Source organism: Diuraphis noxia, unplaced genomic scaffold (assembly GCF_037042655.1).
Source record: "Diuraphis noxia isolate RWA-SAM2 unplaced genomic scaffold, SU_Dnox_SAM2 contig0003, whole genome shotgun sequence".
NCBI lineage: Eukaryota > Metazoa > Arthropoda > Insecta > Hemiptera > Aphididae > Diuraphis > Diuraphis noxia.
The window spans coordinates 63,542,476-63,563,598 of NW_028301713.1; the positions used below are offsets into that span (position 1 = coordinate 63,542,476).

The window sequence follows — 21,123 nt, forward strand, 5'->3', positions numbered from 1 at the left end:
CATAAATTAAAAAGGCTATTTTTCAATGAATTTTCACGTTTAAATTTTCATTTTTCGTTAATCCGTTTACAAGATATAGCCTCCCAAAGTTGGGTGGTTTTGGGTAGTGTTTGTGTGTTATAGGTGTATGTTAGGTGGTATTTACACACAGACACCATATAAGTGTTGTTTGATAAAAGAATCACCCTGTATATGTATGTATATATATATATATATATACCCTAGTATATACCCTATAAATTGTATTTCAATTTAACAACATATATTTTTTATTTTTTAAATTAAAATAACTAGACATAAAAAACAGTAAATTGTATTATTCAAAAATTATTTAGAATCGTATTTTAATTTAAAATTTTAACATATTTTTAAAATTTTTCTTAGTAGGTACATATTTTTTAGATTCTGAACGAAGTGATGAATGTATTGATTTTACAATGATGTGTGTGTGTTTTTTTTTTTGTGTCTGTGTACAGCATAACTAGTCGAAATAATGCTTCAATTCAAACTTTGGGGGTGGTTTCCAATGTAAAAGTGAATATCCTTGGTGCATTATAAAGGTCAAAAGTTAACATTTTCCAACAGTTTTAAAAAAAATCGAGAAAAACAAAAAAAAAAAAAATGACAGAAAAACGGGAAATTTTACGCAAAATCAGTTTTCGACCAAATCGATTTTTTTATATGCTTGTAATTCAAAAACTAATCGCTATAAATACTTGACATTTTCACCAAATGTTTATGTTAGTGATATATATATACAGTTTAATTTTCAAAAATGTTGACTTTTTTCGAGTTATTTATAGACCACTGTAATTTTCAATTTTTTTTAGAATTTTTTTTGTGCCAGTAAAAAAAATGTTGGACGACCAAAAACATTTGAAAATTTTATACAAGGTTCCTTATGAGTTGTTCTTATTGTAGCTAAAAAAAATTAAAAATCGTTAGTCACAATTTTTTTTATAGGTAAACGTTTATAGTTCAAATTTTTACGAAATCTGTCGAAAACGCGAAAATTCGCAAGTAATTTTGAAGTTGAAAAATCATAACATTTTTTGTGTTTTTAACTAAGGATGAAGAATACAACACTAAGTTTTCTATAAGTTGTCCTTCAAGTAGGTATAGAGAAAACTCGAAGCATCATTATAGGAAAAATTTAAAGTGCGCTTGAATTTTAAATTTTTACGAAATAGCGTAACGATAACGATTTATCCTCAAACGAATTTAAATATTTGTTGTTATTCAAAAAGTATAAGTCGTAGATACTCGAAAATTTCACCAGTTATTTAGATTGGCATTTTCTTTACATGATTTAATTTTCGAAATATTTTGACTTTTTTTTAGATATTTATAGACAACTGAAATTTTCAATATTTCTGAAAAAATTTTTGAAGTGTCGATAACATTTTTTTGGCCCTATCAAAAAACTTGAAAATTTAATACAAAGTTCCTCATAAGTTATTCTTATAGTGAGTAAAAAATTATAAAAATACATAGGCACAATTTTTATTAGCATTTGAAGTTCAAATATTGACTTAATATGTCAAAATTACGACAATTTTCAAATTATCTTAGATAGAAATTCATAAAAGTTTTTCTTTTTAGATCTAAGATTTGAAAATTTAATACAAGGCCCCTAACATATTTTTACAATAGCAGTTGAAAAATAAAAGAAACGAATCGTTACAATTTTTTTTACAAGCATTCAAAGTTTGAATTTTGACAACATACGTAAAAATCACGAAAATCACGAAAATCACGAAAATTCGCAAATTATTTTAAAGTAGAAATTCATGGAAAATTTTCTTTTTAAATCTAAGGTTTTAAAATTTTTAATAATCTATAATATATACTATACAGATAAACCGTCTTCGCTCAGAATCGTTTTCCGTTTACAATGATATAATATCATTGGATTCAAATTTAATTCCATACATTACAGTAACACACTTGTAGTTGTAACCTACTGTACAGCAGAGCGATATTCACGACTTACCCGATTTTTTTCGATTTTATACTACATATTTTGGCAATTTTAATTATATATATATATTAATATATGTATATGTACATATTTTTGGTTTTTTATTACATATAAATCCCAGCCCTACTTATTATATGTATCCTTATCAAAGGCGTATTTGAGAATTAACCACATATGTTTGGGATGACAGCAAAGAAACCGGCCAGAGTGGGCAGGAAAGCTCCATTTCTCAAAAATTTTATATGTAGATTTTAGATATATGTATATATTATTAAAGTATAATAAAATGTAACTTTATTTTCAAAACAATATCTGTATTAATTTTTTTTATGCTTAACAATTGATTAATATCATAATTAACAGATAGATTGTGGGATAGAATTTTAGTTTATAGATTAATAGTAATACTGTCCCATTTTTTTATATCAAAAATTGTTTGTACTATAATTATCAACAACCTGATAATAGTAGCACATTTTAAGTTATTAGATTTATTAAAGACGTAGATAAGGATAGGAAAAATATGAGCATTCCTTTAGTTTATACTCTATTATTATAAAAGTGGAGAAACTAAGCATTTAAAGATTTTGCTCATTCCAAAAAAATAATTTTGTTTTAAAGTTGATAGAATAGAACTTTAAAAATATCTAAAATCTAAATATTAATGATTAACACTTAAAACTACGCCATGCGTATATCAAACCTTCTAAGTGTGGAAAAGCTGCGTTTTACAGATGAAATATTATCACAGGCATAGAAGGGATTATAGTTAATATTTTTATTCTAAATATATTTATAACGCCATACCATTACACCAATGACAATTTGACAGCAATTATTTTTTTTGTACGAAAAAGTACTTATATTTTTTTAAAATCTTAATTAAATATAAATAAAGACTTATAAAAACGTAAAATATGATTTTAAAAAATTCTGGTGGTGGGCCGATTGCTCTTATCATCCCTCAAATACGTCATTGATCTATATGCGTGCCCAACAGAATCTGTGTATTGGAGAATACAATTTATTTCATAAGTGTATAGATATATCTTCTTGGAAAATTCCTGGAATAAAAATTTAAATTAATCGTACAATCATAAGAAATTAGGAAGGGGAAAGCGATAAGCAGGCTTTTGAACAATCACCTTGTATAACGGATGAAAAAACAAGTCAACTTGTTTGCACAGACACTCGTACTCCCGTTCATGCGTAAATTTGTTCTACAATGACCGATTTTGCAGCGCGTCAACGAGCGATACCCTCGATAATGCTGTACCTAATACTAGAATTACCAGTTTTATCTGGTCATGAAATTTCATCACGCGATTACAGGTGTGCGTATACTGTCGTATTTTGTACTCTATATTTTCGTTTTTTCCACACATCTTATTTGTCATTTATAAATTTGTAATAATGTTATGTGATTTTTGACTTTTGTTTTTATTATTATCACTATTCACCATCATCGCATCAATATCCATTATTCAATTATGTTATAAATATAGAGAGTAGTAAACTCATGATTAATAATATATTTGAAACAATTGAAAAATATGCATTTAGATTGTAATAATTTTAAAATCGCAAATTTATGCATTAAAAACAAAAAATTGATAAAAGTAATGTTACCTTTTCTGACTATACTACACTTAATTACTATTGTAGTACTTCTTGAGATCATCAAAGTGCAAAGATTTCTAATCGAACATTTAAAATCAATAGGCTACACTAAACGAGATTGAAATAAAAAAATCTTAAAACATGCATAAAAAATAAAATATGACAGCTTAACAAAAATCTTTAAAATATGCAATAAATTAAAATTTATCATTCGATTTCCATACTCTGATGAGTACCTATGCATACATATAATAATATTATATTGGTTTCAGACATAGTATTGCCGTCGTATGTATATATTTTCGACCTTTTGGATATTCGCTATATTCGTATTTATATTCTGCATATTTTAATGCTATACTATTATTTGATACATTGTATGTAATATACTCAAGTTTTCACCTGGTTAGTCGTTTTATTTATTTCGTCTGGCCAATCCGCCATATATAGTCTTATGCTAAGTATTCTCTACGATGACAATAATATGAACGAATAATATATCGTGTAGGAGGCGATTTAGATACCAAATGTAATCATAGCTGATATGAGTGAAATAAACAGCCCTATTCACTATTCCTTATTTTATACACTTAAGTAAAAAATTGCAAATATTTTACATACAAATGTGAAAATACGATGTATATATGAATATAATATCTATCATGATGGATAGCTCGATGAAATTGTCCTCCAGAATGAAAAAGTACTGTTATTAAATCTCAAACAAATATTTTACAAAGCAATAGTTACCTCCTATACATTATATAGATATTACATTACTACTTATGTATGCACACGAAAAATTGTGTGTTTAATATTTATTATTATCACCGAAGGTGACCACAAACTCTGTTCAACACTAGTGTCAGTCTATCTATATATAAAGAAAGAAAAGCTTATATTTCTGGACTTACTATTTCAAAACTGGATCTTTCAAAAGTCTAGCCTTATGCACGTGACACCTCACCTATAGGTCGATCATGTCCTGACAATCTAGTACCTATATCTATACTGTACGAGTATAGAATGTTATAGAACGTGGTTAACCATTGGAGGTTTCGCGTAGGCAATATTGTAATTAACTAGGTATAATAATAACAAATCGTAAATAATTATTTTTATAACAATTATTGCGATTATCCCGCTGACAATTATTTAGGTACGCGTTAATGGTTAATCGTTAGCAGAAAGAATAAAAAAAAACGTTTAAAAAATCGTCATGACCCGCGCGCATCCGTCGTACCCTGAACCCCCACCCCTTTCGATGGGCACGCGGACGAGTCTCCCAGGCCCGCGGCCGACCGCGCGCGTCCTCGACACCTCCACACGCCGCCGATTAAATAAAGTGCGGCAAAACCGCCACGAAGTCCGTCACAACGATCAAGTCTTCTGGCCGCAATACGTCGCCAGTGTTGTGGTCGACTTCAATTTGGCTCTGCCGCGCGTCGTGTCAGTGTCGTGTCCACGTGGTGTGTTTGGCGTCAATTTTTTCCTTCCATCTTCATCATATTTTCCGTCGACGTGTTAAATAACAATTATTGTTTCTTATTGATAATTTAAAAAAAAAATCAATAAATTCGTGAAATTTAATGTGTTCAAAAATTTTTTTCACCGTGTCGTACTATAATTTGTGTCTATTTTTGGACGTGTGTATCTTTTTCTATATCCATCGCGAAGTAACGAAACAATACAATAATATAATATAAATATTATATTTAAATCACCAACAGACGAAAAGAACATCAGTTGGCGCGTGTCAGTGAGATATAAATAATAGGTAACAATGTACTTATATATTTTTATCCGATAAAATATTATCATATTATCATATTATAATATTATCACCCGTTCGATCGGTTTAGGTACAAAATTCATTTTTTTTCAAATCAGTTTCCACTACAATTTTTCCGATATTTTTTCGTTAGATTAATTCTTTGTGCCGATACGTTTGACTGTCAGAGTAGATGAATACACAATCATAGTATTATAGAATGGGAACCTATGTCCTATATACTATACTTTAAGATTCGGTTTACTGTAGCTATGTCATTAACACGCACGTAATAATTCTTCCGAATTCTTATACGTTTAAACATATATATAGTGAAGTTGGGTTTGTATTCTAGCGTAATATTATTATATTATCGTAATGATTGAAACAATTTTAATTAAAAAAAGAAAAACGATTTCGTACATTTTATATTTATACATTATTTCGTGTAATTTACCAAACCTGGATAATGCATATTTGTTGTAGGTACTTGTAGATATTTCTAGTTACCTATGTTGAATTGTAAAATAACAATATATATTTTTAAATAATTTTTAAAGAATGTCAAATTGTTTAGGTATGAGTTATATACAATTTAAGCATTATAAGCTCGAAGAGGATAATATTATATACATTTTCATCACATAAACGATATAAAAAATAGGTTTTCGTAATATTTTAATATAATGATATTCATCAAATCGAACTATATTCATTTTTCCCACGTCATTGCACTTTATGTAACATCAATTAAAAATAATAAATTGTGTTATTATGTAGTGTGTACTTTAATCCAACAACCAGTTTAATGTTTCCTATACGTATACACCACTCGCATATTTGGGTATAGTCGATTGGACTCGGCTAATCTTAATAGCGAGATGTTAAACATAATGTTATACAATTTTAATATTTGAATTAAAATTAAGCATTTATATACACGTATATATATATATATATATAACTAAACTACCATACTGACCTTAATTGAATATTTAAATCGCGTGTTACTACATTGTTTACACATCAGTCATTATTTCAAAACTCTTTAAATTGGTAAATTTGACGAATTAATTTAGGTAGCTAGTTCAATCGTTTTATCATAATAATATGTACATTGTATACGAGTGATAAACAATAATTTCATGATAAATATGAAACGCATACTGGCTGGAGTAGGTATTAATTGTTTTAGAAAACATTACAAAGAAATTACAGGTTTTATGAGCTTATTATAAACGAGAATTCGTGAATTGTTGAATTGTCTTTCTTAAAATTGCACCTATAAATAATTTAAATAAAGCATGCACAATTTCCACTGTTGTTTACCAATGTTTTTCAACAGATTTTCTAAGGTTAAAAATATTAAAAGGTAAACAAACATTGCACTACCTATAATGTTTTGTTTTGTGTTTTAAAAAAGTTTGCAATGCATTTTTTTAAATTCATAATATATATTACTATACATATTTTTTGGTTTTTATCTGTATTTAATTTAAAATTAACCCATGAGCTTTTAAATATTATTAGCATAATGAACGTGATAAAAACTATTTTCTATGTGACCTTAAAAATAAACGCTTATCACATATGCTACGAATATAATATTTTAATTACCTATATATATTTCGATTAAGTAGATATGACACGAGTACACGACTGCTTAACAAATTTAGAATTCTTTTTTTCTTTTACAAATATGAATTGTTTTATATAAAATATTTAAATATATAGGTATTATATTTAACTTAAGCAATCAGACGTTGAATATTTACGTTATTGGATGTTCTTAAACTTTGCTGTAGGTACATAAATATTATATAGTACATTTTATGGAATTATTACGTTTTTATTGTTCAATACACAATACAAATGTCAAATATCACTATGTCAGTTCTTCTTTCCATCGAGAAAGTTGAAAACCTTTTAATACATTCGTAAAGATGATTGATTTTGGTTTTCTTTTTTAAGTAGAAAAGTATTTTTGTTTGGGGTATCAAAATGATAATCTTATAACAGTTATAACCCAAAAAATTATTGGGAGACAAAAGTAGTCCTCGATACTCCACAGTGACGCGCATCAATGCATCATCGTATGTGTATCCACGTAATGTATTATGTATAGATTCTTAAGTTTATATTTTTGATTTTATCGTATTATGAATTATCTATCATCTTGCAATATTATTATAGATATTTGGATTATCATGAAATTTTATTACGTAAACTGCTTTGAAATTAAAGCATTGAAAATCTCTAATGTATATTTAGATAGTATTCTCCTCTATGTACATTGTACAATAATATATTATATTGGTTATTCGGTTCATTAGTTATTTATTTAGTCTTGTGTTTACATGCGAACATGGTAAAAAAAATCATCTTATAACACGCAATCTATAAAGTTATATATTATAGTTGTACCTACTGAAAATTGTTGGCTCAATTCCAAAAATAATGTGTGAATTTTATAATTTCGTTGCGACGTATAATTTAATATCACACTCATCGCTTTATAAAATGCGTGAAGTATGATAAACTATTAATTGCACATTTACTGACCGGATTATAATTAATATTACTAACTATATTAAACTATCAAATTTTCATAACTCTTAAAGTCTTAAGTATAAAATATCGTATTATTTGGCTAAATAATTTTCTTGTTTATATACTATTGCTTATATGACTTATGAGTAATTTCGTACAATTAGATTGAACATTTTTATTTTTTATTTTTGTTATATGGTATGTGTGATTTAAGTATTGATGTAAATTATTTCATGTTAAAAATTAAAAGAACCTAAAGTTATAGCTTCTCAGAAATAGTAAAATTAGTAATAAATATGTTATATGCGAAGTACTGTATTACTGTATTATGTAGTTTGCATCTGTTTACTGTACTTCATGAACTCTCCACTTGCAAATATCATCTTGCCTATTTTTGTTATTTATAAACCAAAAGTATTTTATTATCACACTATTAGAATAGTATGTTTATATTAATAGGCACCTACATATAATTTGCCTAATATGAGTAAATGTATTGTAATTCTACTAATACTATTAATGTATTAGTTGTTATCGTTAGGTGCAGGTAGTTTGAGTAATTATATTTTAGCATCCTAACCTAAACTATATAATACATACATGCTTTCATGAAATAAAAGTATATATTCTTGAAATTTGAATTGAGGTATTGCAGTTGCAAACCATTGCACACTTTTTGATTTCATTCTAAACACTCAACATTTCATACAACACAAATTGTTTTGCCTGCACACAATTTAAGTGTTCGCGGTAGAATTATAATACTTGAAATGTGTTCGTATATTGATGTGTTTTGATATTAAAGAAATAAAACTCGTCTCAAAATCGAACGTTGTGCATCATAATCATATTTTTTAAACGTCAAATTATTATTGGTCTAGCTTAAACAACATCGATAAAATATTAAATATCCACTTATCGAATTCTAGAGGGATTGTTAAATAATTAGTAATTACTTTATAATATTATAATATATTTTAATGTGCATTAATTAAAATTATTTTAAAATTAATAAGTCGAAGTAAATTTTAATAGCAACGTTTGTGTGTTTGACCTTTTATAATTTTGTTTACAAGAATAAGTACCTTCACTATACCCTTGTACATTTTATACTTAAATGCTTGTGAAAAATATATTTATATTTAAATAAATAATGACGGAACAAGTATGGAATAATTAAAAGTTATCTACAGATAATGTTCGTCAATATTATTATAAGTCACTCTTGAATCTTATATGTTTGTTATATGCCGATACAAGAATTAAAAGTTTTCAATATTAGTGTTCGTCGTAGGTTTTTGTTTTGAATAGACTCAGTATAAATGAATAAGTGTAAAAAACATAATATGACCAAAATGTATTACAAGAATTTAATTAAATTATTATTGTTGATACCTTGTGCTGATTCACTGACTTTATTATGTAGTTATATAAATATAATACATAATAATTAGCTAAAAAGTTAACTTATAACTATTTGGTTTGAAAAATGTCATTTATTTTATTAATTTCGTATTGTTGGTACAGAAGAATTCAGTAAGAAACGTATGTAATAATATAATCACATGAAATGTAATGTTTTTTCTTTAGTTATAGTATTAATAGTTCTAAGAAATTTTCACTTAGATAAAATATTAGTTTTAAAACAAACATAATCCTATCTTGGGACTTGGGAGTTATTCTTATTTTAATTTAAATATAAAAATTACTTATATAATTGTTCATGACATTATTGTGTAGTACCATAGTTTATAAGTGTAATTATGGAGTAGGGTTGACTATACTGGGGTCGATTACTATTTAATGGAAAACAATACTCAAGTCGTGTGAGATTTTAGTCGTTTTATTGGAAAACGATTATAAGTTTTTTTTTATAAACTGTTGAATTTTATTTTAAGTTTGCGTTTTTTGATATTTTTTTAATTGTTACCTTGCTATTATTCTATTTGTTATATATGTTAACAAATGTAGTAAAAATGTATTTATGTTTTTTTTCATTTGAAGATTATTATAAATTTACGTTTATATACAGTATTATGTAGATATTATAATATAATATTAATGATTTTTATATGAAATAAGTATTTATATATTGTATAACAGTATTTTTCTCAAACAAAAAATCTAAATTGTATATATATATCACATACATTTCAACAATAATAATTAGATAGTTATATCTACGTTATGAACAAATTAATTCAGTGTACTTACGTAGATATTAGATTTGCGTAGTTTCATTACTTAAAATTAATGTTCTGTTTTATTTAATTTAAATTGTTAAAAATTGTATTTTGCTATTAGATGATTCCTACGTTATCATGTTTATACGTACCTATATATTTGAATTTAATTTTAATGTTATAAACTTGTATATAAAATATATTTTTTTTTTCAAAGTTTATTAAGGCTTCAACAACACAGGTTTTTAGCCTACTTTAGTTAAAATTTATACAAGAAAAAGAAAGGAAAATATATATATGTATACATTACATTTTGGAATACATTTTACTACATTATTATAGTTACTATTTACAATGGGTATTTAGTGTTTATATTATGGAAAAATGTACTGATTGCAGCTGTGTATTCATCTTTGAAGGCTTGATAGAGTGATGCTGGATTTTGGAGTATCTTGCGTGTTTCAGTGAATTTGGGGCAGATGATTACGATATGTTCAATTGATAGAGTTACGTTGCAAGTATCGCATATGGGTGCTGGTTCTTTTTTGAAGAGATGTACATGGGTTAAGAAAGAGTGGCCTATTTTGGCTCGAGTAACTGTTACTTCGTCTTTTCTTTTTGTGCCGGGAGGATAGTTTAATTTCTTGACGAGTAATTTGGTATTTCTCAGTTTGTTGGTAAGGGGAATATTTTCCCAAAAAAGTTGCCATTCTTCCATTATTTTCCGATGGATTGTGCTGAGGATTTCAAATGAGGACGTAGAGTTATATAATATATTGTATGCATAATAATGGTTAGTTTAATAAATATTATATTATATTTTATTAATGGAAAAATAATGATGAACATGAAGAAATTACATTTTGTGATCACAATTTGTAGCTTTGAGAAAAATTAATTCACAAAAATAATTAATAAGTACCTAAACAATAGTTACCTTACTAAACCTTTTAGTCAACTATTGGGATTTTAATCATAATATGATCATAAATAAAAACATTTTTACGAAGTTTTGAAGGATTAGAAATATAATATATTACTTGGATAATTAATTATTTACTTAAATGGAAGTTAAAATTATTACCTATATACAAGTTTATAACATTAAAATTAAATTCAAATATATACCTATAAACATGATAACGTAGGAACCATCTAATAGCAAAATACAATTTTTAACAATTTAAATTAAATAAAACAGAACATTAATTTTAAGTAATGAAACTACACAAATCTAATATCTACGTAAGTACACTGAATTAATTTGTTCATAATCACTTTAACTTCCATTTAAGTAAATAATTAATTATCTAAGTAATATATTATATTTCTAATCCTTCAAAACTTCGTAAAAATGTTTTTATTTAGATCATATTATGATTGAAATCCCAATAGTTGACTAAAAGGTTTAGTTAAGTAACTATTGTTTAGGTACTTATTAATTATTTTTGTGAATTAATTTTTCTCGAAGCTACAAATTGTGATCACAAAATGTAATTTATTCATGTTCATCATTATTTTTCCATTAATAAAATATAATATAATATTTATTGAACTAACCATTATTGCAAAAATTGCTTAATGGGATAATAGCTTATAGCAAATAATAACAGTAAATATACCGGCTGAACTGTTAATCGAACTATTGGCAATCACATAGCTGTGATTGTATTGCAAGTTATATTATGTTCTGGACATGTGTCAAGTTTGAAAATTACACATAGTAATTAAAATACTCATAAATGGTTTATATTAAATTTTTCATGACCTAATATATATTGTATATATTTGTGTATTGTGTATTGATCATAGACTACAATAATTAATAATAGTGAAATAAAATTAATTTTAACAGTAGGGTACAAATATTAATAGGTAATATTTAGTATAATAATTTATATGACTTTTGAATCTTCTTATTTTAAAGGATTGTTTTGGTAAGAAAATATCAAGATTGTGTTACTACATAGTGGTTCATGGTACAGTAGGCATAATTAGGATTTTGTTTGGGGGGGGGGGGGATTTAGAAAAAATTTTAAGCCTCATACAGTAACTTATACACCACTAAATATAAAATGTTAGCAGTAAAATAAAAGTTTTGGAGTGGATTTATCCCCTCAACCCCTCCCCCTGATTATATCCCTGTCCCAGAGTACGTTATAATTATCATATGCCTGTAAATAAAAATTGAAATACACTTTGTTTTAGGATCTTAAAATTATTTGAATATTTTCATTTTTTGACAAAAAAAAAAAAAAATATTAAATTTACTTTTATCTTCAAGCGTTATTCTAGTATTGGTACAATTATTTTATAAACTGTTTCTATGCTTTATGTTATTATTTTTAAAATAATTAGCAAACATTTATATTGCGTTACACATATTAAATTAATTTAAAGCATTGTTGAGTTAGAAATTATAAATTAACTATATAGCATTAAGCAGATACCTATGTACGAATCTACGTATATCGTAAAGTTATGTCTAATGTATGAATTATTAATTAAGTAGTAATTCCCGTCGTCAAAAAACACGATAATTTAAACAATAGCCAATAAAGGATCATTATATCTGTGCAATTAACTATTGTGTTATATGTATAGGAGATAATATACAATTATTAATACATATTTATAGAATTAAAAAAATTAAAAAAAACTATTACAAGGATTATTGCTGAGATGTAGTTAGTAGGCAATTGTTGTTTTGTATAATATCGTTTTGATATGGGTATTCCAAAAAAAATATTATTAATATTCAAATATATTTAGTATAAACACACAGAAAAAAAGATAATCAAGCGTACCTAGCCTAAACAGTAGCCTTATTTATACGATGCCGTCGATGTTATAATTCTATACTACTGCAGTTGTGTTTTTAATTATTCACTGAACGTGTTCAAATATGGCTTACTGTCTCATAAGAAGGTACCACGTAATAAGACGCATATTATTGTAGATATTTTCATTGAGTCGTGTAATTGAGTGGGTGGGGCGATAGTTGGATTGCTTTTCCTCTCGCCCAGAGAGTTGATGATGATTATTGTTTTTTTTTTTTTTTAAACTAAACAATACATAGGTATTAATAAAATCCAAATTTTTTAAAAATAATGAAAAATAAATATAGGTTATAAAAAAAAAACAATTTCTTTTTCGACTTTAGCTCCTCCTACTTTTTTAAATTATAAATATAAAGTTTTAAATTCACTTTTATGTACCTATCAGTTATATATTTTTCAAGTTATGTGTGATAAACTGATAACTTATAATTCTGTATGCTATTCGTTCTACTATATCACACGTTATTACATATTATTATCGTGTCGCATTCATATTATTATTCTGCTTATTATTGTCGACTGTAAGTATAGTTTATTGTATTATCATAATACTATTATGGCGTGTGAACCACGTACACACATGCTTCACGGAAAATCGTATGTTGTTTGGTTCGCAGTTTCGAACACTTGTTTGTACGTAGGTACAATAAGTATCATAATGTTGTAGTTGTCTATGGTTTTTTAAGTTTTCGTACACTTTTTTAACGTTAGTGAATTTTTGACTTTACATGGCAAAATCATCAGACGGACATTATACGAGTATGTTATGTAGCACCTACTTATAATAATATTCATAATTGTTTTATACCAATAAAACTGATAATAATAATATAATCCAGATCGATAGATCTTTATATTATCGTTGTTGTTTTTCTGCATTTTTTTTTATGATAAACGTAAATCACGATGTATGTTAATTTTATTATTACTTTCTTTTAAACTTCATTTCGACATGGGCCTTTGTTGCAGCAGTGCTCATCGGCATTCTTATGAAAGACGTTTGGTTTCTCCTCATTCACTGGGGGACACGATTCACTAAAATCAAAATGGTCAGCGAAGTATATATTACAAATGATTTTCTTTGACATAAAATTAGTTTTATTTTTTTTAGGATATATCGTAGAACGTTATGACTTTATGAGATACCTATATTTATTTTTTTTCCAAAACTTTTGTCGTTATGGTTTCAAATTGTTGGTCCTACTGTTTAACAAAGTTGTTGTATGTAAATCATAATATGTATGTTGCTACTACAACACAAGTTATTTTAATATTTGAAATATTATGATTGTTTGGATTTTTTTGGGGATGCTTATAATTGTCTTTCTACTATTTTGAGCTTTACGGTTCCGATTACCTTTTATCTTTAGTTATTTTTTTGAGCGGTGTCGATTTAAATTAATGAATATGACTAATAGGTATAATTTATTTATGATGAGAAATTGCGTGCTGAAAAGTATTTCATAAATATGATTAATAATTATTACACTTAATTATTTTATAGTGGTGATCGCGTTTGTGTGTTTCGCCATTAGTGCGTTTCTATACTCACACTTAATTTCATCGCAGATATTTTCAACTATTGAAAACTATACTTAAGATCAATTTACGATCGCGTTATTGATGTCACTATAATATTAATTATTTAACAGTTGACGTGTTGGTTTTTAGATAGAATATTTTACAAAGATCACACGTATATAGCCTATATGATACTACGAGTAGTCTTAACATATTAATATAATTGATATGATATTGCTAATACTTAAATTTGATACTGCTATAACCGTGACTATGACAAAGAAATTAAAGGTTGATGCAAGAATAATGTATCTCCGATTTTTTTTTTTTAAACTCATGTTTTAACATATTCTGTTAGGTAGGGAAAAATGTTGTCTTCATTTTGGTCAAATAACAATATATCCCCGACAGATAGATCAGTTAACACCATACAAAAGAAGATATCGTGTTTACATTTTTTGGAAAAGAACCGTAGATATCTAGTCTTGTCTCTGAAATAGGTATGTCTGATATGCATGAAAAAGAAAATACATGGATTTTAATTTTGGGGAAAAAATCACATATCTTCACTGAATTATTCTTAAATTAATTAATTATAATTATTTTAGTTAATTTAAAGGTTATAAGACTCTACGTATTGCTATATTATATAAATTTAAAGCATACAAATATGTTTGACAAACAGTAATTTGATTAAAGGAGGGAAGTTAATAAAATTGCTTTTTATGTCTCCTGAAAAATTACAAAAAGTGGAGATACCTTATTTTTTCACCGGACTACATAAATTGATTAGCAGCAGTTAATTCAAAAATAAGTATAGCGTAACATATAAATGGATATCTAAAAATTAGATTTTTACATCTTCCTATTCAACTGCCGAATTTAAATGCCTAGTAAAAACATTTATTTAGTAGTAAAATATCAGTGATAAACGATGAGAAAATATTATTGTTTAAAGCATGCGTGCTTTTTTACAAGTTTTTTTATATGTTATACCTATAATATATTATTACCCAAGTATTTTATGCGTTACTAAGAAAAAACACATTGTTCTTATTTGCAATATACTGCAATAAACATATTTTATCATATAATTTACTGTTATTACTTATTACCTAGTTATTATTCTTTGATTAATTTTTGTTTAAATATTACATATATTGTCATCATATTTTAGGTATATTGTGACAAGGTTTTTTTATTACTTTAGTAAACGTAGATGTTTTCCAATTTTTAAATCCATTTACATATTTTTGATTTGATTTTTTTCGTAAAATATTTATAATTCAAACCAAAAAAAATATTTACAATGTGCATTTATTGGTTGAAAAAATATATAAAAATAAACTGACTTTTAAAAATATGAAATCCAAATATCACTAAAGAGACTTGTATTGAATCAAAATTTTCATATTTTTGATATCCAAATAAATAATACACAAATTATAAATACATTAAGGCCTCGTGCCTGGGCTATAATGCATCTTCTTTAGTCAACGTGTATAACTATAGAGTTCATTGTTTACTTTTCAAACGTTCTAACATAACGGGATAAAATAACCCGGTAGAATTTTTAAGCCATTTAGTGTGTGAGATTTATTAGTTATCCATACCATTATATTTTGGTCCATCCTTGAGGAAAAGCGCTAGGGAGTATGTGAAAATGATTTCGTCATTCATTTCATTATTTCAGAATGTTTTTAAGTATCGTGGTATAGTTATCATATAAATATATTATATAGTTTTCTTATGAATATCAAAACAAAGTATTACTGCTAATATTCGATGAGTGTTTACTTTGCAGTGTGAGAGAAGAAATAAAACTTTGCGCCTGTTTGTTTTTCTCCAAATAAAAAGTGAAAGTTTTGTGCTACCAATATCAGAATAATTAATAATTGTCGGAGGACGGAGGTTTTCTTTTTTAATAAATTTATACGATTTGTACCTATCGTATTGTTATATTATTATAATGACCTTATGTTTGCAGCCGAAGCATCTGAAGGTGTGTGTGTATATCGGTGAAGGTTTGTCGGTGGTAGTTGATCAATAAATAAAATATACATTTCTTAATTATATTTTTTAATTTGATAATACAAAATTACAATGATAAAATCAGGTATTATATTATTATGCATGCTATGGTAAAAAAAACACATAATTATTATTTCTTGTGTCGTCCATTTATGTTTTTCGTAATAATTCTTGGTATTCAATACAGGTCTTTATGATTTACTCGAATGTGACTTTATTATTATACACTATTATTTATGAATAAACCGTCATATCGATGATTTAATGATATCTTATATGTTATGCATATATGTATAATACTCATCAAAGTATACAAAATAGGAGGGGATGTACTCGTATAAAATAAATATTTTGAAAGCTGTTTTAAATTATGGTTTACGCTGTAGTAATTAACTTTTGTAGCGTGAAGGTGCACGTATATGTGCAAGAATTCTAGAATTTTGTGGATTGAAAACAAAATTGATTTACCACCTTATTATACGTTTTTAGTGTGGCTATAGTCATGGTATAGTTGCTAATGTGCACGGAAAGGGAGTGAGTGTATACTAATCGATATTTCGCCGAATTTAAATTCAACATACCGGACTTGTGGATAATATACTTTTGAACTTGTGATACAGGTACCATTAAGTTACAACATTGATAATAAGAATATTTAATATTAATTCCATCTACTATGATAATAATATTTTAATAATTAAACAGGATATTTATTTGAATGCAATTAAAATTGTCATTAAGTTTGGTTTAATTTATTTTTCGGTTTTCGTGCGTTTATTTTTTTATCCATGTGTTTAATAAAAGAATTTAATTTTTCTATTATCTCTATTTGTAGTAATATAATATATATATATATATTATCAATTAAATACTTAAAACACTCTATTATTTAAACACATTGTTGTTTATTAATTAATCAATTAATCCTCTACATATTTTTTTTTAAATGTCTTTAATAATCAAATGTGTGTTAAATTAAAATACGCAAAGAGGGAGCCTTTGAGTGGAGAGTCCCCTAATTTTTTAATAATTAATTCGTACATTAAAATATTACCATGTACTCCTATAATATTATGATTAATAATAATTTTTCTTTTTGTGATGTGGTCGTGCAGCTATAGCCGAGTCATGGGTAAGATGAGTGGGTCGGTGGTGATCAACGTGAAACGGCCGGTATACCAGCTGGATGATTTACACGATTGCAATGCGAACGGTGACGTGGAACTGGAGGCGACCGTCAAGCGGAAAAAAGTGGCCAAGCTGAAGTGGTCGGATGTAAAAACGGTGGTTCCGGCAATCGACTGGCTGTTCACCAACTACAATTGGTCCGAAGACTTCTTCAAGGACTTCGTGGCCGGGTTTACGGTAGCCGTGCTAAACATACCTCAGGGTATGGCGTACGCTATGCTCGGCAACGTGGACCCGACCGTCGGCCTCTACATGGCCATCATGCCCGTAATCGTTTACAGTCTGATGGGTACGTCAAGACACGTGTCGATGGGATCGTTTTCGGTCGTTTGCTTGATGACCGGCAAGGTGGTAAACACGTACGCCAATAAAAACTTCATCAACGCGGACGCCACAGCCGGTGCGATCGTTGATCAAGCGGTATCGCTGCAGCCGCATCATGAGGATACCGTGTACTCGTCCATCGAGGTGGCCACGGCCGTCACTCTGATGGTCGGCCTCATACAGATACTCATGTATGTGTTTCGGTTGGGCGTCGTGTGCACGATACTGTCTGAGACGCTGGTCAGCGGGTTCACGGCCGGTGCTGCTGTCCACGTGGTCACTTCTCAGATGAAGGAGCTGCTGGGCGTCAAGATCGATAACCACAATGGACTGTTCCAGATCGTGCTTACCTACTACGATATTGGCAACCGGATACGAGACGTCAACTTCGCTACGATCACCGTGTCCTTCGTCACCGTTGTTCTGCTGCTATCCTACAATTTGTACCTAAAAGCTTTCATCAACAAGCGCCTGTTCATGCCCGTGCCCATCGAGCTTATCACGATTGTCATCGGGACGGCTCTTTTCCAGTTCTCCACGTTCTCGGAAGACTTTCAAATCAAACTGGTGAGTGTATCCACTGTTATGGCTTCGCGTGGTTTTTCCCGAAGGGTTGGGGACATATTACCCGGCTTAGACATGGTGTGCATGAAATCACTTATTGAGCACCGAAAATTATTTATTTTTCTTGCCAATAGGAGTAGACGAGAATAGGGGTAGGGGGCCACAAGACGAACAACTGGGTCTGGGAAATAAACGTATTAACCATTTAATATAAAATGAGACTGTAGGCATTATCCATCTATACATAATTATATATTATTAATATTAAAAACTTATATAAAATAAAGACTGGTGACTTTTAAGTGACTTGAATTATTTTTCGTTTATTACCTTCGGACTTGGTTTTCTTATAACACCACGCTCTAGAGTTTTAATTTGTAATTTAATTCATATTGAACGATGTAAATCCACTGTTTTAATCAAACTTCGAAGGTTACTCATCTAACTTAATTCGGTGGATGAGAAAAAAACACTATATAAAACACGCGTTAAATGCATTATGTTATATATACAATTCTGGGTTCAATTGTGACAAATTCCAAACCTTTTACTGTCATGAATATTGAATCATTACTACTTGAAGTCACAAATTAAAAAAAAAAAACAAATGTTACAAATAATACTAAGAAAGTGAGTACCAAACGAGAGAATAATATGATGACTTTGTTAGTATGTCACGTATTTGAGATTTTCTGGATGTTGCTTAACGCTTTATATATTATATGTTTTAAGTTTGTTTTCAAATTTTACCAATTTTCTAATAGTTTTCAAGGAAATCGTGTTTAACCTAGGTGATTTTTGTGTTTGAACCAAAACCATATTACCGTCGCGTTTAAATTCAATGATAATAATATGCTACTGTCCTGAAGTGTCGGGTGAACAAAGCGATAACAGCAGAAGTTTATTTGATTCTGATGTGGCAACACGCCAATGCGCTATGCGTAGGACCATAGACTATATAGATAATTTAATAATTAGACATATGACGGGAATAGAAAATATAGAATTGCGTAACTTGTAGATAAAATACTCTTCTAGTTTGCATTAAAACTAGTCGATACGGGTAGAGACCCAACCCTCTCTGAGCATATAATATACGGCCATGCTTACAGTGTTCTGCATATACCATATACGATATACATATACCTACTATACATTCGATATATATTATAGTTTGTTCGGGATGAATAAACACTCATGTGGCAGCATCATACGCGTGACTCTACAATTACTTCATAGACATTTAAATTTTTATTACGTTGCAAATACTATAAGCATGTTTGACAAAAATACGTAAATGCTGCTCTTATGCTCGCGGGTGGTTTACTTGTATATCATAACTCATAAGTAACATTGTTACTTAATCAAATCGGTGTACTTAATTTATTTTGCAATTTTAAAGTAACAATAAATTCAAATATTATTTTATAACTGTTAATATTATATTATTATGCATCATGCTATATCAACTGCTTTACTTAAACACATTATTTAGTTACTCGGCGCTATGTATACTTATTTATTAGTTATGTAATGTAATCACCTATATATTATACGATTTTAATTATATATATTTCTGATGAGTATCAACTTATTTTGTTATCTTTGATTGCCGAGAGGCCATCATTGCAGGTCTTATGACATGCGTGATTGACGTGATTCATGAACTATTTTGTCCGGGTCATAATTATATGATCGGCGGCAATAACATAATCATCTGTATTTTTTTAATTTCGTATATTGTATGCGTATAGGTAAATACAATTTCAATATATTCAACACATGCACGATACATGAGTGGTGATCTGTTTAATGTAACACTAAAGTTTGGAATATTTCCATCTATAAAAATCAAATTTTGGACAATTAGTTATTATTAGTTATAACTTATTATGTTATAAAAGTATTTAAAGTTTAAATAAGCGGAGTAGTAGACCTATATTTTTCGTTTAATAATTTTAAATAAGTACTTTCGTATAAATCACAATAACTACTTGTCCATAATTTTATTTTTGTACATCAAAGTATATTTAAAAACAATATTGCTTAAAAAAAGAAATTAATAATTCATATTATCATTTAAAAAATTAAAAAATGATAAAGATACAAAATAGTAAAATGTTACGTGTGGATGAAATGAAACTTCTTTCAATCATTCAACCTAAAAAACATTAGATTCACATTAAATAATCAGACTTACATTTACATTAATTAACATCATCACCTATATAAGTTCATTTTGTATTATCATTTATCGGTATACCAGTAAAGATAATTATTAGGTATAGAATAACATTATGATTTCATTTTTACTTATTTGAAGTTAGGTCGGTAGGGTCATGATGGCACCGATGTATGCCTGATGTATATTTATATGTTCGCATAACAAGTTCGATAGACAGTGTCGTAATAATAGACACCGCAACACAATTTATTTATTGTTTTTTTTTTATTTGTGAAGTTTCACTTCAAATATATATTTTACTAGATAAATGCTGTTACAAATTAAAATAAAGTAAAAAAACATTAGGAATTGTTTTTGAATTAAAG

General features: G+C 27.7%; 1 protein-coding gene across 7 annotated transcripts in view; it reads left to right on the forward strand.

Annotated features, from left to right (window-relative positions):
- Nucleotides 1-21,123, forward strand: part of Prestin (solute carrier family 26 member prestin) — a 64,498-nt gene that overhangs the window by 37,395 nt on the left and 5,980 nt on the right. For 4 of the 7 annotated variants that reach the window (XM_089222279.1, XM_089222278.1, XM_089222280.1 and 1 more), the window contains one exon: nt 17,613-18,576. In XM_089222279.1, coding sequence (XP_089078405.1) covers nt 17,613-18,576 — 964 coding nt within the window. Of the gene's footprint in view, nt 1-4,970; nt 5,379-13,552; nt 13,705-16,986; nt 17,118-17,612; nt 18,577-21,123 lie in introns of those variants that run through there. The other 3 variants (XM_015520152.2, XM_015520151.2, XM_089222281.1) reach the window with 3 other exon arrangements.